Consider the following 24716-nt stretch of genomic DNA (forward strand, 5'->3'; position numbering starts at 1 on the left):
GCACCAAGTTGAAAGCAGGAGTATCTAAGTCAAGTCCAGACACAAAGTTTTCTAAGACTTGCCCCAGTCTTTAAACAGCAATGGGCCATGTAGTGGTTCACTTTGTTTATTCTCCAAGCAACCTGGGATGAAGTCTCCTTCTCGGCTCAGCTGTATTTTTCATTTAAGTAAGTTCGTTAGCCTTGGGGAGATGTCAATATGAATCAATCCATTAGACCCTAACGGAAAGGAAATTTCGTTTCTATAACTGAAATATAGGGCTCTCCACAGAAGATGCTTATTAGCATGTGAGCTTGGAACAGAACTACCTCCCTAACCATCCTATTACATAAGTAACCCCTACTCCCTCCCCACCCTGGAATAGGGTTCAGTTGTTTGTGTCTTAAAAATGCCATATAAACACTTGAGTTCTTTTTCCCGGGGGGCTAGTTCCCTGTAGGATACTTTCCCTTTGGTAGCATGTCAAATCCAACAAATTAATATGTCAAATCCAACCAAATAAGTATTTTGCTAATATGTCATAAATAGAAAAATAGAAGGGAAATCATTCATAATCAGTTAAAAATGGACTTTCATCAGTATCTTATAGTTTTCTGCATACAAGTCTTTTGCCTCCTTAGGTAGGTTTATTCCTAGGTGTTTTATTCTTTTTGTTGCAGTGGTAAATGGTATTGTTTCCTTAATTTCTCTTTCTGATCTTTCGTTGTTAGTGTATAGGAATGCAAGAGATTCCTATGTATTAATTTTGTATCCTGCGACTTTACTAAATTCATTGATTAGCTCTAGTAGTTTTCTGATGGTATCTTTAGGATTTTCTATGTATAGTATTATGTCATTGGCAAACAGTGACAGTCTTACCTCTTCTTTTCCAATTTGGATTCCTTTTTCTTCTCTGATTGCCGTGGCTAGGACTTCCAAAACTGTGTTGAATAATAGTGGTGAGAGTGGACACCCTTGTCTTGTTCCTGATCTTAGAGGAAATGCTTTCAGTTTTTCACCATTGAGAATAATGTTTGCTGTGGGTTTGTTATATATAAAAAAAAACAAAAAAAAACCCAATCAAAAAATGGGCAGAAGACCTAAATAGATATTCTCCAAAGAAGACATGCAGATGGCCAACACACACATGTAAAGATGTTCAACATCACTAATCGTTAGAGAAATGCAAATCAAAACTACAATGAGGTATCACCTCACACTGGTCAGAATGGCCATCGTCAAAAAATCTACAAACAATAAATGCTGGAGAGGGTGTGGAGAAAGGGGAACCCTCATGCATTGTTGGTGGGCATGTAAATTGATACAGCCACTATGGAGAACAGTATGGAGGGTTCAAAAAAACTAAAAATAGGACTACCATATGACCCAGCAATCCCACTACTGGGCATATACCCAGAGAAAACCATAATTCAAAAAGACACATGCACCCCAATGTTCATTGCAGCACTATTTACAATAGTCAGGACATGGAAGCAACCTAAGTGTCCATCAACAGAGGAATGGATAAAGAAGATGTGGTACATATATACGCTGGAATATTACTCAGCCATAAAAAGGAATGAAATTGGGTCATTTGTAGAGACATGGATGGACCTAGAGACTGTCATAACAGAGTGAAGTAAGAAAGAGAAAAATAAATATTGTATGTTAACACATATATGTGGAATCTAGAAAAATGGTATAGATGATCTTATTTGCAGAGCTGAAATAGAGACACAGACCTACAGAACGATTGTATGGATACCAAGGGGGAAAGGTGGGGGGTGGGAGGAATTGGGAGATTGGGATTGACATATGTACACTATTGATACTATGTATAAGATAGGTAACTAACGAGAACCTACTGTATAGCACGGGGAACTCTACTCAGTGCTCTGTGGTGACTTAAATGGGAAGGAAATCAAAAAAAGAGGGGATATATGTATACGTATAGCTGATCCATTTTGCTGTACAGTAGAAACTAACACAACAATGTAAAGCAACTATATTCCACTAAAAATTAATTTTTAAAAAATGGGCTGTAATGTTAAAGCTATACTGAAAGTCTTGGTTGTGCTGTTAATATTGCTCTTTCAACTTTAACATATTCTTTTTCTGAAACATTATACACTTAAAGCTAGAATAATACTACATCTTTCCAAACTAGCATATTTAAATTCTGTGGGGAATACAGGATTCTCTCGGAGAATTTTTTGTCTTAGTGATGGATTTTGATCTTGCTGGTTGTCATGAAGCTAGGCAGTTCTTATCCATTGGAGAAGCCAGAGTAAATGTCAAGGATATTTCTAGTGATAATAGATTTAGAATTGGCATCTTGCACAACATTGTAAAGCAATTTTACTCCAATAAAAAAAAAAAAAAGAATTGGCGTCTTGTATTTTGGCCCCAAGCATCTGCTAAAACTGGCAACTTCTTAAGTTAATCCCTTAAAACTTTTGTTATCTAGAAAATTCAATAAAAGCCTGCTTTTTGCCTAACTGAAATCAAGAAAAATGTGCATTGTTTTGCCTAAATTATCCAGAACGACTGTTAACATTATCAGTAGAATTTCACCCCAAAAAGACTGGCTGATTTCCCAACGTGTGTGTTCAGCAGATAGGAGCACAGGGCGAATGAATACAAGGGAAGAGAAATAAGACCAGAAAGATTGTTAAAACTGGAGGAAACGAAGATGATCTAATTCAGAACCAACTCCTCATTTTAGAGTTGAGGAAACTGACATCTCTTCCAGACCTGACCAAGGCTGGAACCTACACACCTGGTACTTGGTTAAACCTGGCGATTGGAGGAGGCCTCCCATCTTAGGAATTCTTCTTTTAAAGGAGGTCAATATAAATGATCCAACATGGGAAATGTACTTATAATTCTCCCTAATTCCCTCTCCCCTTCCCTTTCTCTGTTCTTAGCCTCATACACTCCTGCACATCACAATTTGCTCAGCCTGCTTTTTTTTTTTTAGTTAATTATTTTATTTTATTTTTTTGGCTGCGTTGGGTCTTCGTTGCTGTGCGCGGGCTCTCTGTAGTTGTGGTGAGCGGGGGCTACTCTTCGTTGCAGCGCGCGGGCTTCTTATTGCGGTGGCTTCTCTTGTTGCAGAGCACGGGCTCTAGGGTGCACGGGCTTCAGTAGTTGTGGCACGTGGGCCCAGTTGCTCTGCGGCATGTGGGATCTTCCCGGACCAGGGCTCAAACCCGTGTCCCCGACATTGGCAGGCGGATTCTTAACCACTGCACCACCAGGGAAGTCCATCAGCCTGCTTTTTAAACATCAGATTCTGCACTTCGTGCCTGCCCAGCAGACCCTGGGAGAACCTGGGGCCACACACTGAGCCCCAGGTGTAGTTTAGTTGGGTTTTCACTCTAGACCTGGCTTCTCAAACTCGATTTTAGTTACAGGCACACCTTGTTTTATTGTGCTCCGCATATACTGCGTTTTTTACAAATGGAAGTTTTTGAGACAACACTGCTTCAAGCAAGTTTATCAGCATCATTCTTTTTTTTTATAAATTTATTTATTGATTGATTGATTTTTGGGTGTGTTGGGTCTTCCTTTCTGTGCGAGGGCTTTCTCTAGTTGCGGCGAGCGGGGGCCACTCTTCATCGTGGTGCGCGGGCCTCTCACTGTCGCGGCCTCTCTTGTTGGGGAGCACAGGCTCCAGACGCACCTGAGCACAGGCTCAGTAGTTGTGGCTCACAGGCCTAGTTGCTCCGTGGCATGTGGGATCTTCCCAGACCAGGGCTCGAACCCGTGTCCCCTGCATTGGCAGGCAGATTCTCAACCACTGCGCCACCAGGGAAGCCCTCAGCATCATTTTTCCAATCAGCATTTGCTCACTTTGTGTCTCTGTGCTGCATTTTGGTAATTCTCGGGGTATTTCAAAACTTTTCATTATTATTGTAATTGTTATGGTGATCAGTGATCTTTGATGTTACTACTGCAAGAAGATTATGACTTGCTGAAGGTTCAGGTGATGGCCAGAATTTTTTTAGCAATAAAATGTTTTCTAATTAATATATGTACATTGTTTTTTTAGACATAATGCTACTGCACACTTAATAGACTACAGTATAGTATGAACATAACTTTTACAGGCACTGGGAAACCAAAAACATGTCGTGTGACTCGCTTTATTGCAATATTAGCTTTATTGCTGTGGTCTGGAACTGAACCCACAATTTCTCTGAGATCTGCCTGTGTACAAGTGAATCACCTGGGGAGCTTGTGAAAAATGCAGACTCTGATTCAGTAGATCTGGCCCAGGGACTGAGATTCTACATTTCTAACAAGTTCCCAGGTAAGGCTGATGCTGGTCCAAAATCACACTTCTAGAGAATGCCTTCCCCTCCTTTTCGAAGCAAAATTGACTTTTTTCTCACATGTGAATATTGCTGCAATCTGGAGATACAGATATGTGAGAGTGTGTGTGTGTGTGTGTGTATGTGTGCGCGCACACCATTTTTTGAGTCCTTACTATGTTCAGCAATTTGCACACATCACATTTCCATCACTAAACAAATGAATTAGGAACTATGAGGAAACTGTAGCTGAGAGAGGTTAAAAAAACTTGCTCAAATGAGAGGGAGAGCTGAAATTTGGATGTAGGTCTTTGTTTTTCCTGGTACCCGGAGCCAAACTCAGATACGTGTTCTTCCACATTTTCTAAAAGATATTTAAAAATTTTTATTTTATCTGCTCAAATTTTTTGCCCACTGGTTTTTTTTTTTTTTTTTTTTGGCCCACTGTTTTAATTGTTGATTTTTGTTTTTATTATTGATATATAAGAGTTCTTCATATATTCTGGATGAGTCCCTTTATCAGATATGCTTTACAAATAATTTCTCCCAATATTTGGCTTGCCTTTTTCTTAAAAATGCCTTTTGAAGAGCAAAGTTTTAAATACTGGTAAGTGCAATTTTTTAAAGTTGTCACTTATGCTTTCTATTTTTTATCAAATAAATCATTGCTTACTTTATGGTCACAGAAAAAAAAAAGGAAAAGAAAAAATAAAAGATTTAGGACATGTTTGTTACACAAGGACCACACTCCCACAATCCAAAGGTTGTCATGCCATTATGGCTGCTTTCTGTCCACCTTGCCTTGGGCACCTGGGGCTCTGGGTGGGGCCATGCATACCCCTGCTCATCTCAGGTAAAGCTGCACCCAGGTGAAGTTCGACAGCCTTGAGAGGTGGGGTCTCATTTCCCAAGGTCTAAAGTTTCATTCGCGGAGCCTACTTGGAGAACCAGGTGTGTTTAATTCAGGACAAACCTGTCGGTCAAGGTCAGTACAAAAAGCAGAGTTGAAGAGGTGGGCGTGAGTTTAGACTCAGCTTGACCCCCTGGGTTCTGGTTCTTCTAGCAGCTGTGTTCTCAGAGTGTTTGCATTTTGGGTGAAATCCTGAAAGAACTCCTTTGTTCCCGGCTTCTTCGTTTCCCACGGGCAGAATGAATATTTCCATTGCACCTGTTCTTTTAAGCTTTGACAATGTACTTTTTTTTTTTTAACATCTTTATTGGAGTATAATTGTTTTACAATGGTGTGTTAATTTCTGCTTTATAACAAAGTGAATGTACTTTTTTTAACAATGAGAATTGGGTTTACTTTTTGAAGCATAAACTTGGTCCTCTGTATTACCAAGCTGTGGTTTATCCTAATCTTTGTTTAAATTCATTAGAGGTCAAGGAAAAAGGACTAAAGGACTTGGTTTAGGCCCTTAACCTATTATGCCATGGGGCAGGGAAGGGAGGGGCTGAAATAACCAAACATATTTATATATACCTATTCTGTAATATATACCTATTCCTGTAATACTATATTATGCTTTTATTAAACACTTATTTCATTCTGACTTACCTCTTTGTAGTCTGGATATTTCCATCACTAGATATAAGGTTTGTAAGGTTTTCGATGACAGGAACTTCATCTTATTTATCTTTGTATGTTTGGAGTGTCCAAACCTACAACTGTAGCCAGAGAAGGAGCTCCATGAATGTTTGATGTTGAAAGAAAGAATGACAGATCCAACACAGAAATCTTAACAAATGAAGAAACTTGTCTCTCAAAGTGGCACACTGAAGTAAAAGCCACCGTGTGTCGGGGATAACACAGGGCTGCTTCTGTAGGAGGTGGAGGAACCATGCCAAGATCCCTGCCTCCCAGGAGCTGGCCGTCTCCTTAGGGTCTTGCAGTGCTGAATCCCGGGGAGCAGTTGGCTCTTGGCTAGTGTGTGAGATTGTAAAAGATATTGGGCCCCTCCTCTGTCTCTGCTATTCTAGAAGGAACAGTTCCTCCTTGGGGGGTTTGGGGTGGGGACTGCAGTCCTGCTGAGACTCCATCGTTCACCTGGGAGCCCAATTCAGAATGTTGCAGAGCCCAGGCTAAGAGGTGAGGAAGGGCAGCTGGCTGGCTAGAGACAGCCATCAATGGGGCACACAGACATTTGCTGAGACCTTTACACGAAGTAGTGGCTGGTTATTAACAATCAGAAAAAAGTTTCCTTCTTTTGGGCAGGAAGGTAGGATTGCAGACTACAGTCCTTTTTATCTAAAGTGGGGTCTCCTTCATTGTAACACTGGGCTTTGGGGGCTACCTTGGGCACCAGGGAAGGTTTGGAGGTGGTGGCGGGGAGGGGAGTGATCCTGTCTCTTGGAATCCCATTCTGGATTCCCGACTTACATCCTGCAACCTCCTACATGCCTTGAGAATGTGCGAGGGGTGAGCAGAAGTAAGTGGGGGAAAACGGTGAGCCCAAAGAGTCACATAAAATTCCCAAATATGCTTCCATACGGCAGCAAACCACGCACATGCTCCACTTACGCTCACAATCACAAATGAAGGCAAAAGCCACACCAGATTTTACTTTCTAAGTATCTTCTATTGCAATATTGAATCAAATTTCCAAAAGTTTTAGCTCCCTTTTACAAATATCAACTGCATTGTGACAAACACTTAAAAAGCACATATAAAACAGGCCACTCAGCGTAAAAAACTCTAAGAAAACACTAAATCCACTTGTAATTTGATTAAAGAAAAATGGAAGACTCTACTTGATATGGGTGAAATATCATGGTATGTATTTTTTTTAAATATCTTTATTGCAGTATAATTGCTTTACATTGTTGTGTTAGTTTCTGCTGTATAACAAAGTGAATCAGCTATATGTATACGTATATCCCCATATCCCCTCCCTCTTGCATTTCCCTCCCACCCTCCTTATCCCACCCCTCTAGGTGGTCGCAAAGCACTGAGCTGATCTCTCTGTGCTGTGCAGCTGCTTCCCACTAGCTATCTATTTTACATTTGGTATTGTGTACATGTCCATGCTACTCTCTCACTTCGTCCCAGCTTACCCTTCCCCCTCCCCGTGTCCTCAAGTCCATCCTCTACGTCTACGCCTTTATTCCTGTCCTGCCCCTAGGTTCATCAGAACCATTTTTTTTTTAGATTCCATATATATGTGTTAGCATACAGTATTTGTTTTTCTCTTTCTGACTTACTTCACTCTGTATGACAGACTCTAGGTCCATCCACCTCACTACAAATAACTCAATTTCATTTCTTTTTATGGCTGAGTAACATTCCATTGTATATATGCACCACATCTTCTTTATCCATTCATCTGTTGATGGACACTTAGGTTGCTTCCATGTCCTGACTATTGTAAATAGTGCTACAATGAACATTGGGGTACATGTGTCTTTTTGAATTATGGTTTTCTCTGGGTATATGCCCAGTTGTGGGATTGCTGGGTCATATGGTAGTTCTATTTTTAGCTTTTTAAGGAACCTCCATACTGTTCTCCATAGGGACTGTGACAGTTTACATTCCCACCAACAGTGCAAGAGGGTTCCCTTTTCTCCACACCCTCTCCAGCATTTATTGTTTGTAGATTTTTTGATGATGGCCATTCTGACCAGTGTGAGGTGATACCTCATTGTAGTTTTGATTTGCATTTCTCTAACGATTAGTGATGTTGAGCATCTCTTCATGTGTTTGTTGGCAATCTGTATATCTTCTTTGGAGAAATGTCTATTTAGGTCTTCTGCCCATTTTTGGATTGGGTTGTTTGTTTTTTTGATATTGAGGTGCATGGGCTGCTTGTATATTTTGGAGATTAATCCTTTGCCAGCTGCTTCGTTTGCAAATATTTTCTCCCATTCTGAGGGTTGTCTTTTCATCTTGTTTTGGTTTCCTTTGCTGTGCAAAAGCTCTTAAGTTTCATTAGGTCCCATTTGTTTATTTTTGTTTTTATTTCCATTTCTCTAGGAGGTGGGTCGTAAAGGATCTTGCTGTGATTTATGTCATAGAGTGTTCTGCCTATGTTTTCCTCTAAGAGTTTTATAGTGTCTGGCCTTACATTTAGGTCTTTAATCCATTTTGAGTTTATTTTTGTGCATGGTGTTAGGGAGTGTTCTAATTTCATTCTTTTACATGTAGCTGTCCAGTTTTCCCAGCACCACTTATTGAAGAGGCTGTCTTTTCTCCATTACATATTCTTGCCTCCTTCATCAAAGATAAGGTGACCATATGTGCGTGGGTTTATCTCTGTGCTTTCTATCCTGTTCCTTTGATCTATATTTCTGTTTTTGTACCAGTACCATACTGTCTTGATTACTGTAGCTTTGTAGTATAGTCTGAAGTCAGGGAGCCAGATTCCTCCAGCTCCGTTTTTCTCAGCAGGTTCCTGGGGGTCCAAGTGGGCAGGAGAAACCTGGCCATGCTCCCTTTTGATCCTCTGCCCTCCCAATGGTTCCCCAATTCCCCCCTTCGGGCCTGGGATCCTTTCCCATCCCCCAGCCGCCCCTCAGGGGTGCCAGTCCCATCTCGCCTCCACTTCTCCTCCCTCTTCACTCCCCCCACGCCCCACATCCTACCAGGTCGGTGGGGGTCCCTCCCGTCCTCTTAGGTGTCCTTGGTCCGCCACCAGTGCCTGGTAGGTGCCCTAGTTGTGAGGAGACACGAATTCCGTGTCCTCCTAGTACGCCATCTTGACTCCACCTCTCCCGTGGTATGTATTTTATCTATTACTCTTATCAGTCCTTGGTCTTCACAATAACCCTCTGGGGTGGGAAGTGCAATCACCACCCCCATCTTAAGGATTAGGAGAGATGGAATAAGGTTGTACAATAGTGAGGACTCATGGCACTAAAGCCCAGAGCCCCCAACCTTTGAAAGATGGGGATAGTCACACCCACTTATCATTTCTGTTTTAGGATCCAACCCCCATGTCTAGCACGGACTAGGCTTTACATGAACAAAACCAGATCCACACCCGAGTATGTTACCGAACCAAACTTGGGTCCACTCGCCCATGTGCAGTAAAGCCAATCTACTGACACTGGGTTGTGGTGAAGGAAGATGCAGAGGTTTATTGCAGGGCACCGAGCAAGAAGTCCAGAACAGCTAGTGCTCAAAAAGCCCAAACTCTCCGATGGGTTTCAGCAAAGCATTTTTAAAGACCAGGTGAGGGAGGGGTGTCCCAGGGTATGGGATCAGCTGGTGCCTGATTCTCTGATTGGTTCGTAATGAGGTAAGGGGGCGGTGCCACATTATCAATCCTTAGGCAGCTGGTAGGTCTGGGGGCTATGTGCTCATGATCATCAAGTAGTTAATTTCTTCCATTTGGTGGTGGTTTTAGCAAATGTAAAGCAACTCAGGAATGTCCATCAGATACTATTATCTAGGTACTTCAGAGAGGAGCGATAGCAGAGGATGGGGGCAAAGAGCTCTGTCCCAGGACGGTCCCATAGAGTCCTGCTGGGTTACAAGCCCTCAGCTTTCTCAGTGTTCATTCCCTTGGACAGGCCAGAGTGGCTGTTATCCACTTCCAGGAGGTTATACCCCCAGGGAGTCCAGGTTTCCCTCTCACTCAGTGACTCTCCCCTCCCCATGGAAAATACAACATTCCATTCCTAGCACCTAGACTGCTATCCATTTGTCTGATGTTGCTGGGTTCCCACTGATTCCACCTCCAAGGGCCCATATCTCTACATCCTTTTGAATGTCGACCCTGCCATGCCAACAAGAAGGTTGCCCCATTCTTAATAAGTTTAGGATAGCATTTTGCTGCCAATCCTTTTGTCTGAGAGAGTTTGGTATTATTGGCACCAGGCACAGCCATTGGTAGATCACTCTTGACTGGGTCTCTGGAACAAATATATAGTCTGCAGCCTCCAAGTCATGATACTCGGTGGCCGTGTGAGGTACCTGTCTCCTCAGGTACCTTGCCCACGGGCAGCGCAGGGCTGGGAGTTTTCATCTCTCTGGGTTTCAAATCACTAAGAGAATAACCAGCCAGAAGAAAGACTTTTCAGCCTGCATTTTAAGCACGCACTACTCAGAAACAGCTTTCTGGAGGCTACCAGAAATGATCATATTTGGATCCACAGTTTCTAAACCAAAGGATAACTTTCCACTTTGGCTAACTGGGGTAGCAGAATAGAATCGCTGTAAAAAGGGATTTAGCAGGATTTCCTTTGTCCCATTGAATTTATTTCAAACAGAATTTGGACTAGTTAAACATTTCATGGAGACAGAACGACAGGAATCAACCTCAGACCAGCCCCAGCCAGACTTACAGCCTCATCCCCATCCTCCTGGGCAGGTAGAGGGGGTCAAATGGTGCAGCTCTGTGCAGTCAAAGGAGAGTGGAGAGACGGAGCTTCCCAAGTGAGACGCTGATATTTAACTTCACCAGCATTGCTTTATTATTATTTCTTTTTTGGCCGCACTGCACGGCATGCGGGATCTTAGTTCCCCAACCAGGGATCGAACCCATGCCCCGTGCAGTGGAAGCGCAGAGTCCTAACCACTGGACTGCCAGGGAATTCCCAGTATTGCTTGATTTTTGTCTGAAGGCTGCAGGATGCCTGGGGACCTGGAGGGGATCCTTTGAGGGAGGGCTTGAATCATTTGTCATTTGCCCAGTTTCTTTTGCCTTGCTACCTCCTGACACCTGGTCAGGACCTGGAAGCTGGTCCACCTGGAACGTGAATGCCCCGGGCGTGGGAACCCACTGTGTGTGTGTGTGTCCTTTGGCGTGTTGGTGAATTCCTGTGCCCTCCTCCTTTTGACTTCTAAGAGTGTGAGGGGTTACTTCTCTTTGGTCCTTAACCATCCTATGAGGGACGCTCCAGGAGATCAGGGAATTCAGGAGTTATCTTGTTGGAGGGAGGTTAGAAGACACGGTCGCCATCCTCCTCTTCTCATGTTTTCTCCACATTTACTTTACTGTAAGATTCATTTTAAGGTTTTTCAGTAGTGAGTTGCTGGCCTTAAACATAGCTCCTCTAATCAGAGAATTGTGGTGCCTTTTTAATCACTGTGTCTCCCAAGACAACAAAGTGGTGGGTTTTCAGGAAGCTCCTTTAATTGTCAACATGCCGTAGCTAAAGAAGCAATTTAAAAGGAATGAATCTGGACAACAATCGAACATAGGCAGTGCCCCGGGGGTGGCAAGACCACAGCGAGAAAGGAATCCAACTCCTCCAAGAGCTCAGCTGTAAATCCAACACAGAGGAGAAGCGGACAGTTGTGAGGGAAAATGGCTTCAAAACACCTGCAAGACTTTGGGAACCCGAGTGACTTTGTTGTCTTAGGATTGTGGGTATTAACATTACGTTTCTCATCATAAACTGAGCTACTGGTATTCTTGTTGTTTTTACTTCCTTGTGAGTTTTGTTAGTGCAGGCAGCATCCTCAAGTGGGACCCTGGCTAGGGCGTGATGTGGGGCCGTCTGGGGCTTACCTGGCAGAGGACCACGGTGAGTGCTGCTCTGCTCGGGAAGCTGAGGGCGGCCTCCCCATCCACGCACTCACCCTGACCCTCCCTGAGCGCCTCCGAGCGCCTTGTGCACTGTGCCAACAGCTGGCATTGTTGCCATTTTCTTGAAGGATGCATTGTTGCATCTGGGGTCAGAGGGGCAAACGTGAGAAAAGAAGATCCAGCCACCCTCTTAGTTGGTATAGAGCTTTAGTATATTCAAAGCACTTTACCTTTATGTTATCTCATTTGATCCCCTCTATAATCCTGGCAGGGGTCACTAACATAATAGCCACTGTGACTCTTGCAACCACGAGATAGAGAGTGCCACTGGGTACACGTGCGTTATCACTATACCCTGCTTGAAAAGGCCGCAGGTCACTTAGCGTAATTCTTCCCAGTTACAGATGAGGGCATTCAGGCAGACAGAGGTTGAGGGAATTGGACTTGAGGTTACCCAGCTCCTTGGTGGCCGGGTAAGGACTAGATCTTGGTCCTGTCTCAGTCTGCTTCTGTGCTTGTCCCAGCATCAGGAAAATCTCGTGACAGAAACGAAGGAGTCCCCAGTTCCCACGGATCATTTCCGGCCCAACAGGTCCAGCTCCTTCCCACTGCTAGAAAAGATTTATTTTGCAGGGCCATTCATGAAACCATCCTATTAACCCCTGGTTCCTTTCTCAAAATACCAGAGGCAGGCTCTCGAATCTACAGAACACAGATACCTTGATAGGTATAGTTTGTTCTTTCCTTTTTCTTAAATTGTGAGATAGAGCATACATACAGGAGAGTGCAAAAACATTTCTATACAGTTTAAAGACTAATTATAAAGGCTAATTACTAATTCTGCTTCGGAAACAGAACATTATTAGCACCCCAGAGCCCCACACATCCCCCTCCCCAATCACAACCCCCATTCTCCTTACTAGAGGTAACCACCATCTTGTATCTGTGATAATTACTTTCTTGCTTTTCTTCCTAGTTTTACCTCCTACGTATGTATCCCTAAATAATAGTTTTGTTTCACCAATTTTGGAGTTGTTTTTAAGTGGAGACACACCATACAGTCTGTGTTAGTTTGTTCTTTAAACACATTTCTCTTATTTTGCCCTTCAGAAAACCCAAGTCAGGAGTCATGGTGGCCAAACGCAAGCTCTGCTACATCCATGGCCGGGGCAGGATAGAGTCAATCTGCTGGCTGCTGGCTGCAGCTGGCGTGGAGGTTGGTTCCTGATTGGGAAAGGGAAGGAGGGTAATCTGGGCGAGACTGACATGGTCCCCTTCCCCCTTCAAAAGTCAGGATGGTGCCTTCAAGCTGTATCCACTCTTTCCTTTCCAACTGCCTTCCTTTGTAAGAGGTGAAGGAGGGATCACAGTCTTCTGCTTAAACAGGGGTACGAAGGGGGAAGCCTAGGGAGGTGTTCTGGAAGCTTTGTGAGCCTGGAAAGATCTTGATGGATCACAAGACAGAGGAGAGAGAGGAGGCCCACATCTAAATCATTCTCTCTGTTGGGACCAGCTGATTTCCTGGAGTCTTTCCAGCTCTGGTCAGCACCTCAGTCATGTTCTACCCATGACTGCCCACCAGAACCTTAGGCCCAGCTGCAGCCTGGCCCCCCCTTGACCCTCCTCTGAAAGGTCTGCCCCACTGGGATTTTTCCTTAACTCTGAATTCCTTCTCGCTGACTTCTCTGTAGATTTTCACAAGTGCTTTGGAATTGTTTTGTTTCATGCAGGTGTAGACTCCCTTGTCCCTATTTGAATGTCATCTCCTCTAGAACATGGACTTAGGACTTTATTTTGCTTTGTTTTACTCACCTTATCTTACCCCCATCTCAAGGTTTGGGGGATAAAAAGGTCACTCTCTCCCACAAAAGCTTTGGAATCTCTATCAATAAATGATGATACGCCCACCTGAATAATGATCTTTGGATCCCTTTCACTGAATATGTGAGCATCAAAGAACAACTTAATTTGACCCGATATGGAGGGAGAAAACACAGAAGAGAGAGAAGAAAGAGAGGAAAGGGAAGAGGAGAAATCACTGGGGAAGTTGGAGGAAAGGACAAGAGTTTGGAGAGAAGGCAGAGCTAAGATGAAGAAAAGGAAAAATATGAATGGGGGCTTGGGGATATCCTTTAAGTAGGCAACAGCCAAAAAGGGATGCCAGTCCCATGTCAGTCTAAGTTACTCTATACACACGCTCTGTCAGAATTTTCAGCTATGTGGTAGATAGCTTTGTGGTTCCTTTTAAAGTTTTCATTCTGGAAGCCGTTGGGAATTTTATTCTGTGAGCATTTCTTTTCTCCCTCCCTCCCTCCCTTCCTTCCTCCCTTCTCTTTCTTTCTTTTCTTTCTTTCTCCTTTCTCTATCTGTCCCTTTCTTTCCTGCTTTCTTTCTTTCTTCCTCTCTCTCTCTCCTCCCCCCCTTCTCTTTCCTTCTCTCTCTCTCCCTCTCTCTCACCTTAAGGTTATAGCAACGTCTCTATCCTTTATCTAGTTTGAAGAAGAATTTCTTGAAACTAGAGAACAATATGAGAAGTTGCAGAAGGGTGAGCCTAGATTTATTCAGTGTTATCTTATTGGAAAAAATACAAATATGTTCTTGGAAATATTCATTGCAACACAGAGCTCTGGAATGACAACCATTAGAAAAGGCCCGCAGTGTGACTGCTAACACTGACTGTTCGCTCTGTCCCTGGCACAGAGCTAAATGTGTCATCAGCACTACCTCCTTAGCCTTCGTAAAAACTCCTCAATTAGGTTATGATTCTGGCTTTGACTAGATATGATAGCCTGGGTTGACCCAGTGCCAACCGGTTCAATAATCCCCATCCCACCAGAGAATCCTTCAAGAATTCTTTACAATGATCCAGTGGGTTGGAGGAGCGGGAGTAAAAGGGAGGGTGAATTGGACCGAAGATGTTCTCTGGTTCTCATGGTTCCTATTCACTTTTTCTTAGTGGTTTTAGCAGATTAACAGACACCGTTTTACCAGGTCACAACTGTAGAATCAAAACTGTAGAAAAGATCCAAATTTGATTAAATTTAGAAGAAGTCCTTAATCCTTACAATTCCCCAGAAAATTTTCTCACACTGAGAGAGAAGACTGGTGAGTTCCCAGTCCTTCTTAAACGTCTAACAGCCATAATGTGATTGATATTTTCTTTATCTAAGGAAACCCGGTGTCCCTATTGTTGCTGATAAATAGCCATGACATTAACACAAATTATTTTTTAAGAAAGACATTCAGCAAGTCATCAACAGACCTAGTGTTTACCAACTGCATGGTTTTGGGCAAGGCCTTTAATTTCTCTGCATCCCATCTCCCTGCCATAGAATAACAGAATCTCTCTGGTCCTAGATTGCAGTATGCCGGGAGATCTCATTGAGGGGGAAGACATGCTTAGCCCTTCCCAATTCTTGTCCAGGACCTTTATTATCTAGAATACCTCTGAAGTGCTTCTTCCCCTCTTCCTCTTTATTTCTGCCCCATTTTACTCTAAATAAGGACAGTCACATAGCAGTGGTTAAATACCTGTGTACCGAATAAATAAATGGACGTATCTCCATGAACTCTCCCATGATCAATCTGGCAGGAAGTGCTCCCTAACAGCCTAAGAAATGCTCCAGCCCTCCCTGAGTCTGTGATGCTGCTATTGTGCTTGGGACACCCTCCTGAGCATTGCTGTTATTTGTAAACAGGGACAGCCAAAGAGAGCACTGGGCCAGGAGTCAGGAGGCCACTTCTGCCGGCTTAGCTGTCCCCTCTGGGTTTGAGCAAGTCACTTTGCCCCCTTGGCCTCCACAGTACCATCGTTTATAATATGAACGACTTGAACGAAATGATCTCAAAAATCCTCTCCTGCATTCTTGATGTGAGATTTTTTTTTAATCCTTCTGAAGAGGACGATCAGCTCTTAGAAGCAGAGATCATTTCTAATGGCTGTTTGCATCACTGATAAGCAGCAACACAGAGCCCAGCTTTAGATGTTCCTTCGGTTTTGGACAAATGTAGAACTGCCTCTAGGAAATGGAGGTTTTGCAGTGTCTCCATTAACAATAGTATTGATATTTCCAAAGTATGGTCACAAGTATGATCCCACTCAAAGAAACTTAGTAAGATGGACAGGACAGATACTTTTACAGATCATAAAACAGGCTCAGAGAAATTGAAGACTTGCCTAAAGTCTCCATCACCCCATGAGGCAGGGACACTGGCTCCCTGGAAAGCTGTCACTGGTGCCTGTGCTGGTTCTCTTCCACCATGTTCCCACCTCTCATTAAGCCAAGTAGGAACAGTATTGGAAGTTGGGGGAATTAATTGTGGCCTTTGCCAATGCACAGGTGAAGTCTGGCTCCTATACTAGGTAAAATTCCTTATCCTCATTAATGTACAGGTGTGAGTGAAAATTTAAAGGCTGCTCATTTCTTCAAGACCCCATGAAAAGAGCACTATATGTAGTACATCTTTAAATGCATTATTTATATAGGCAGTCACTGACAGAGAAGAAAAATTTGATTTTACTGAACATTGATTGTTGACAGTATTGTGTTTTACTTATGTTATCTTGTTTCATCCTTTCAAAATCCTGCTAGTTGGATATTATGACCATTTTAGAGAAAATGAAACTGAAGCTCAGATAAGTCATTTACATGAAGTCACATGGCCGGGAAGGGCTAAAGCTGACATTCGGACCCAGGACCTGGGTTCTTGCTGTCACGTCCATCCCGCTGCCGTGTAGACCTAGAGTGACACCTGTTGTGCTTTTTAAAGAATTCAGACTCCATCCCTGATCAGAATATCTGGAGGGTGGGGTGAGTATTTTTAACAACCCACCTCTTCCAGGTGATTCTTATACACCTGAAACTTTGAAAACAAAAAGCACTTATACCATAACACAGTCAGAGTAAATGTAGAAAGCTTTAAAATAATCATGATTAACCAACACACAAAAATTCATGAAACCATCAAGCAAATCTCACATTTTCCATGAAGCAAATGGTAGACATTTCCTCAACAACTGGGGTCTTTAACTCACCACTTTGGATGAAAACGAATAATCACAATGAAATTAGAAGTGGACCCTCCTGCAGGGTGACCACACCATGGAGGGAGAGTATCTTAACCTCTCTTCACTCAAACCACAGATGGATGCCTGCTTTTCCGCCAGGTGCCTCTGGTTGAAATTGACGGAATGGTGCTGACACAGACAAGAGCCATCCTCAGCTACCTTGCTGCTAAGTACAACTTGCATGGGAAGGACCTGAAGGAGACACTCAGGTACCAGAGTGTTCGTGCCTATACTTGGTTCTTAGCCAAGCTCTGTGGTCCTGCACCAACTGAGACTCAGCTCAGATGTAGCCTTTCAGCCTGGATGGAGGGGAGGAGGCAAGGGAACAAGGGGAGATGCTCGTGCTACAACAGCATGTCTTGTGCATACTCTGAATACCTGCTCCAAGTTTCCCCTTCTACTCTTCATCACAATTTGCATTCAACATTCTCGTATTCTCTCCCCACTCCTAACAAAGTATGTTCTCATCAAATGACCTGGTAAACTATTCTGCATGAAGGTAGAAATGACTGACTCAGCAAACAAATATTGAGCATTGTATCAATGATCAATTACTGCAAATAACGCTGTATAACATGTCACCCTGAAGCCCAGTGACTTAAATCAGCAAGGATTATTGCTCACCAGTCTATGGGTCATCTGGGTGTCAGCATTTCTGGGCCAGGCTTGACGTATCTTGGCTGGACTCACTCCTATGTGGTCAACCAGCAGTCAGCGAGGAGACCCTGGTTGGGGTGTTGGCTGACTATCAACTGTTGGGGGCAAATGGCCCCATGTCTCTCATTCTCTCATTCTGAGCTTGTTCTCCTGGTAGCCAGGCAGGGTGGTCAGAGAGGGTGAAAGCACACAGGCTCTTAGGTTCTCGGCTCAGAACTGGGACCTCATTCTATTAGTCAAAGCAAGTCATGAGGTCAGCCCAGGCAGCAGACCCCATCTACTGATGGGAAGAGCTGCCACATTTTATCACAAATACTGAAGGGTGAAGATGAGTGGCCACGGTTTTTGTTTTTGTTTTTGTTTTTGCATTTATACACCCCAGGCATCCACTCTGTGCTGAGCACTGTGCTAGGCCTGGCTGAGTATGATTGGGTTCTTCCTCCCAGGAATAGTTCGGTTTCACTGGAGGTGAGTAAACTTAAGACAAAAGTTTCAAAGACTTGAAACTATAAAATTTTATCGGGATTTGCAGTCAGGGGACCTATTCAGTAGTATACCTACTGTATAGCACAGGGAACTATACTCAATATTTTGTAATAACCTATAAGGGAAAAGAATCTGAAGAAAAAATAGATGTATGTATGTATAACTGAATCACCCGAAACTAGCACAACATTGTAAATCAACTACCTCAATAAAAAAAAAAGTCATTTCCCCAATATCTAATTGCACCAAAAAAAGTGGCGGATCAGGAAACCCCATACTCAAAGGTTCCTCTCGGATCGAGAGTCCACCTGTCTTGTCAGGATCTACATGTATGCCGATGGCATCCTGAACCTTATGATGATGGTGGCGCTGGCTGCGTTCTAACCCCCAGAGGAAACAGAGGAAAACCCGGCTTTAATCGTGAAGAAAGCTAAAACCCGGCATTTCCCCGTCTTTGAAAAGGTAGGCTGCAGGGATCTATTTGGCAGAGGCGGGTCCGGGTCGGTGACAGCTGCGCGCTCAGATCCTACGGCGGGGAGAAGGGCGGGGCGGGGGGCAGGGCGGGGCTGACATCTAAGATGGCCCCCCAAGTCCCCGCCTCCCAGGGCCCTCCAACCCCCTCAGCCCAGGAGGCAGTGGGGGAGGGGCGGACGAGAACTGGGGGTGGGGGGTGCACAGCGCAGCAAGTCCCTTCTTCCACCTCCAGGATCCAGGACTGTGACATTTCCTACTGCTGATGAGAATAAAGAGTGAAATCTGAAAAACCGGAAGCTCTGTTAGAGCTGTACTGCATTTGGACCAAAATTTTAATAAGGATCCCAAAACAAAGTGTAATTATGGAACCTCTAACCGAACAGAATTGGAATAAACCAAGGGCGATGAAAGGATATGAGATTTCTGTTCTGATAGGATTTTTAGGAAGTAAAACCTTATGGAGGGAGAAAGAATAGATTATTTTGATTTCTAGCATAAACATTTAGTGCTTTCCATTTCTTGTAGTGCTTTGAGTGTGTTTTTACTGAAGAAGCAAGGCTGACAGGTCTGCTTGTGTTGTTTTCCTCCCCAGCTCCTACCAGACCATTCTGCCCCGTTAAGTCCCCCTGATGCCAGGGGTCCCCATGAAGCCCCTCAGTTGCTCAGAGCCTCTGCTCAGAGTATTACCAAACACAAGTTCATGTGCCCAATGCACAGTGAGGCCAAACAAAGCAAAACGTGGGAGTTTGGAGCAAAAAAAGGTTTATTGCAGGGCCATTCAAGGAGATAGGTGGCTTGTGCACCAAAACCCTGAACTCCTCAAAGGGTTTCAGCAAAGCACTTCTAAAGGGAAGGTGAGGGAGGGGCATGGTCAGTTGTTGCAAACTTCTTGGTGTAGGAATCCTTTGTTCTTGCAGCTGTCCAGTAGGTCAGGTCACAATGTTCCTGTAAACCTTCAACAAGACAAATGTTATTCTCTGTTCTGCAACTCTTTATCTCTATATGAATGGACTCTTAAAGGTTACAGGCCTGAAAATAGGCTATCCTGTATATTTCAGGCCACAGGCAACGTTCTTTTACAAAAGGTACAAAGCCAGCATGACTAAGCACAGGAAAAGGACCAGATCTAATATGGAGTCAGATGTGTTCTTCCTTATTACAAGACAGCACTGCCTCTTTCCTGATGTGTTGCCCATCCTCAGACCTCTCTCTATGATTCCTGCCACTGCCAGACCTTACCTGACTTCTATTCCAATTCCTTACAAACATTTTCTCTAATAGGCGACCATAGGTTTTGTAGTTTAAGACTAGCATTTTTTAATGATTAAAAAATACGTTAAAAAAAAAAAATACGTAAGGCATTCATATAAACCAAAAGAAGAAAAGAAAGAAAAAAAAGAACAGTAATCCTACCAGCCAAATGTTTCTGCCTTAGACTTCCTGACGTCTTATTTTACATTTTCCTCCCAAATGGCATCATACTAAATATTGTTCTGTGGCCTGCTTTTAACATTTTTTTACATGTCAACACATGTATATGTTTATTTACATGTCAGTATTCTTCTGCAATATCATTTTATTTCCTTTTATTTTCATTAAGCAATAGAGTCACATCTTTTTGAAAAATCAGAACTAATATAAAAAGGGCATTAATTATGGAATCTCATTCTCACCAGTGCCCTCCCACCTTCCCACCCCCATAATCTTTTTTATTGGTTTCCTGTGAACCCTTCCAGGGTTCCTATTTATGCAGATATAAGAAAATATAAATATATGCCTATCTCCCCTCCCCCCACTTTCTCACACAAGACAGAAAATAGTGTATATTATGTTCTGCCCTGGGCTTTTTTTTTTTTTAACTAAACGATGCAATGCATTGCATTCTCTGTCAATACAGGGATCTTCCTCCTTCCTTTTATATATATATATAATATTTTAAATTGCTGACTTATATTTCTTGCAGGGAGGTAACATAATTTATATAATCAGTTATATTTTCCTAGAAACATAGGTTATTTCTAGTTTTTCATTGTGCTAACATTCTTATAGTTATTTCATACCCATACTTATTCCCTTATAATAAATTCCTAGAACAGGAATTGATACTTCAAGAAATATGAATTTCTAGAGTTATTAATATGCATTACCTACTGGTGCCAATTTTTCTTTTTTAAATTTATTTATTTATTTTGGCTGCATTGGGGCTTCGTTGCTGCGCACGGGCTTTCTCTAGTTGTGGTGAGCAGGGGCTACTCTTTGTTGCAGTACGCGGGCTTCTTCTGGCGGTGGCTTCTCCTGTTGCAGAGCACAAGCTCTACATGCACGGGCTTCAGTAGGTGCAGCACGCGGGCTCAGTAGTTGCAGCTAGTGGGCTCTAGAGCACAGGCTCAGTAATTGTGGCACACGGGCTTAGTTGCTCTGCAGCATGTGGGATCTTCCCAGACCAGGGATCGAACCCGTGTCCCCTGCCTTGGCAGGCAAATTCTTAACCACTGCACCACCAGGGAAGTTCCTCAATGATTCTTCAGTAAGAAAATTTCACTAATGCTAAACAGGCCAGCAATTGTATTACCCTTCTCAGGAATACCCAGGAAATGTGTATTGAGGATTAACTTGGAGTCACCACTCTGGGCCTCACAAGCTGACAATCTAAGCTTCTCCCTCTCATGACAAAGTTTTGGTTTCTCTTAAAGGTCGTGACTGCTCTTGAGACCCTGATTTTACTGTTTCACATTTCAGGCATTTAAAACAAGAATCAGCAACATCCCTACAATTAAGAAGTTCCTGCAGCCTGGGAGTCAGAGGAAGCTGCCCCCTGGATAGCCACTATGTTGAAGTTGTCAGGAACATTTCACAGTTCTAAAGGCAGCAGGCTTACAATGGCAAATTAATAAACCAATCGCAGCATCGGCTTATGTCGCCAAGCAAATGTAGATTCTAGGAGTAAAGTGCAGATTCTAGGAGTAAAGTGTCTGAAAAGAACAAAACCATATTGCCATCTGCAGCAAATGCCAATTAAATGCAATATAAAACCATTTTGGGGCTTCCCTGGTGGCACAGTGGTTAAGAATCCGCCTGCCAACGCAGGGGACATGGGTTCGATCCTGGCCCAGGAAGATCCCACACGCCGCAGAGCAGCTAAGCCCGTGCGCCACAACAACTGAGCCTGTGCTCTAGAGCCCGTGAGCCTAGAGCCCGGGCTCCGCAATAAGAGAAGCCACTGCAATGAGAAGCCCGTGCACCGCAACGAAGAGTAGACCCTGCTCAGGGCAACTAGAGGAAGCCCGCGCGCAGCAACAAAGACCCAATGCAGCCAAAAATAAATAAATAAATAAATAAATTTATTAAAAACAAATATTCTGATATGTGAAAATTTTTTTAAGTTCGTCAACTGTGGTTGATGGTTACAGTGATTATGAAATCACTGTTCTGTGTAAATGAAGAGGCTGATATATTTCCAACAGTGGCCTACAGAGGGCACTGTTCGTGCTGTCTGCATCAAGACCAGGACCATCGAGGGAAGAGTGAGGAGAGATTTCAGGCGGCAGGATCTCTCCAACACCCACAGTGATGCTGAGTATTTGGGATAGAAAAAAAGTGGCAAATGACAAATCAGGAGTAAGATAATGGCTGACACCAGTAAATCCTGAGGAAGCATGGGAGACAGAGAGCATCCGGGAAACACCATTTTGCAGCCCTGAAAAAAACTTGGACAATTAAGACAACCCTATTCCACTTAACAGAGACACCTGAGGCTAGGTTTTGCTTTGGTCGAACAATTCCAAGTAACACTGAGATTAGATATAACTGAAGAATATTTATACAAATTGACCCGAAGATTCCCTAGCCTTGATATACATTCTTTAAGGGTAACTATTATGTTCTAAAGCCGTGAAATTTGGAACTTGGCCCCCGTCAGGGCTCTGTTTGGAGAGGGATGGAGAGCTATTCAGGGTGATGTTCCATGCCCAGCTGTGGCCTCTCCTGGGGGGTCTCTGGTCTGGAGCAGGGCCCCTGCCAATGGCTTGGGGTACACAACTTTACCACTCTAAGCTGCTGCTGGGACGTCCCGCCCAGGCTACGCACTGGATCAGTTTCTGAGCATATATCCAGGTTCATGGCCTTACTTGTGAAATGACTTAATGACCCACCAGACTTCATGCTGCTTCTTCAGGACCACCATGGGGCATGACCTTCCTTATGCTATACCCTGTCCCATCTATTCCTCCTCCCCATTCAGAGGACGGATGGACTGATCATCAGCTATGACAACCCAGGCCAGTCAGCACCCCTTGCCCAGTAAGGCCTGAGCTCCAGTCAGTCAAAGCCCAGCCTGGGGATTGCATTTAGCAAACAGCCCCATCTCATCCCCCACCTGCACAGCCATGGCCAAAAGATGGTGAAGAAGAGAGAGAGGGATGGTGTTTCAGAGGAAACCCGGCCCACTCTGTGTGGGATGACTTTTTCTTCTGACTTTCACCAAGGCTAAGAGTCTGACCTGATAGAAATTAAGTGGAAAAAGAAAAAAATTGTTTGGAGATGATTCAAAACTATAAACCAGTTTCTTTTCAGTATTATCGCATGGTCTTGATAAACAATTCAAACAGTTTGGAAGGCTTTTACAGTGAAAGGTAAAATCCTTTCCTCCTTGGATAGTTTTCAAAAACAACCACTTCCTGGGTCCCCCCTCACTCCTTGCCCCAGCGCCTCCCTCGAGAAGCCGAGCACCTCATGGTTGAGTTCCCAAAGCTCTAAGCCAGATTTGCCTTGTTCTGCTTCATGGGTTTTGAACACAAGCCCTAGGTCTGACCCCAGCCTGGCACGCACCCCAAAGGCACTGACAAAGGCACAGCTCCCTAAAGCCCCAGCAGTTTTCGTTGCCCAATAATCCCATTAAGTGTAACTTGCTGTCTTTATTATGAGTCCTAATCGCTTCGTCCTTCCCTATAGGGTTCTCTTTGGGCCCAGGACCTGCTACACAAGCTAGTAGGGTAACTCTGGGTGCCCAAGGAAGTGAGCCTCAGAGATCCCAATGGCCCCCAGCAACATTCAAGGTCCCACTTTTCCTCTTCCGACACCGGGGAGTCAGCTTTGGACAGAAAGAGAAGGGCAAGTGAAGGCTGTCAGCTCAAACTGCCCACTGAGATGGAGGGCGGGGCCTTGTGGGTCCTGGTCCTCTCTTCCAGGAGATGCTGGGATGGAGCTCCTGGTACCAGCCTTGCTCTCCCATTTCGGGAGTTTGGAACTCTGACAAATGAGAATTTTTCTTCTAGGTGACTGTGAATCTCCCCTATTTCAGTTAAAGCCTATTTTTGTTTGTTTATTTGGGCCTCAGCATACAAAGAATTAAAACCTAGGCAGGGGCCCCATAATGGCCCCTCCTAACTTGATGTTGATATTTAATCATCCCTTTGAACTCTACCCTGAACATCAAATCACGTGTTTGCTGTATGAGTTTCTCGGCACAGGGCCAGAGAGAGGAAAGTTAAGAACAAGTCAGAGATGGTTGCTCCCACTTGGTCACCATCCCGAAGCAAAATTGGGAGAGAGGGGTTGGCTTTTGGTTTCCGTTTTTTATTTTTTGGGTGGGGGAGTGGCGGGTGGTTTGCGAGTTGTAGTTGTTGCTTTTAAAGAAGGAAGGGGTTTATTTGCACATGTGTTTGAAAGAGCAAGTGTGAATTCAGGGACTTCAGACCATCAGGACTGCCCACATCTCATTGTGTGTTGGCCTCAGTCTCTTCCTTGTTCTGTGGTTGGCTTATCCTTGACCAGGGTGGTCCTGGGGCACTGCTACAGCCACAGTGGAACCAGGTAGAGGAGGCAAGAGAGCTTCCTCAGGGGAGTGGAGCTGGTATTACCTGGAGAAAAAGGAGAGGTGCTGGGCGGACAGAACCCCCCAGGTCCACAGCTCCTCAGTTTACAGAGAGGGAAAGTGAGGCTCAGCAGACCCCTTACCCCACAGGCTAAGCTCCCACTCTGGTGTGCGACCAGCAGGGATTACATCCTGGTTTTAGGGATGGGACAAACTAGAGAGAGGAGCCAAATTTGTCTAAGATCACAAGCTAATGAGTGACTCAACCAGAACCTGGATCCCGAAGTTGGGACCTATAGTCTTCTCAGTATATTTGTCAGTGGCCTGGTGTTCAGTTTGGGAGACTGAAGATAGGTAAGAAATAGTGTTACTGAATCAAGTCCACTGCTCGCCACTCAAAAATCAGTACTTGAGAGAGGCAAATGTTGGTAGAAAGGAAAGTTGCTTTAATCAGA

The 24716-nt window shown here is 43.9% G+C and overlaps 1 protein-coding gene across 1 annotated transcript; it reads left to right on the forward strand.

Annotated features, from left to right (window-relative positions):
- Nucleotides 1-12893: 12893 nt before the first annotated feature.
- LOC133095682 (glutathione S-transferase alpha-4-like) lies at nucleotides 12894-21312 on the forward strand. The gene is given in 6 exon segments (XM_061197427.1): nucleotides 12894-12980; nucleotides 14258-14309; nucleotides 16909-17041; nucleotides 18296-18437; nucleotides 21189-21266; nucleotides 21268-21312. Coding segments are annotated over 6 exon segments (537 nt in total).
- The last annotated feature ends 3404 nt before the right edge of the window (nucleotides 21313-24716 follow it).

Source organism: Eubalaena glacialis, chromosome 7, assembly GCF_028564815.1.
Source record: "Eubalaena glacialis isolate mEubGla1 chromosome 7, mEubGla1.1.hap2.+ XY, whole genome shotgun sequence".
Lineage (NCBI taxonomy): Eukaryota > Metazoa > Chordata > Mammalia > Artiodactyla > Balaenidae > Eubalaena > Eubalaena glacialis.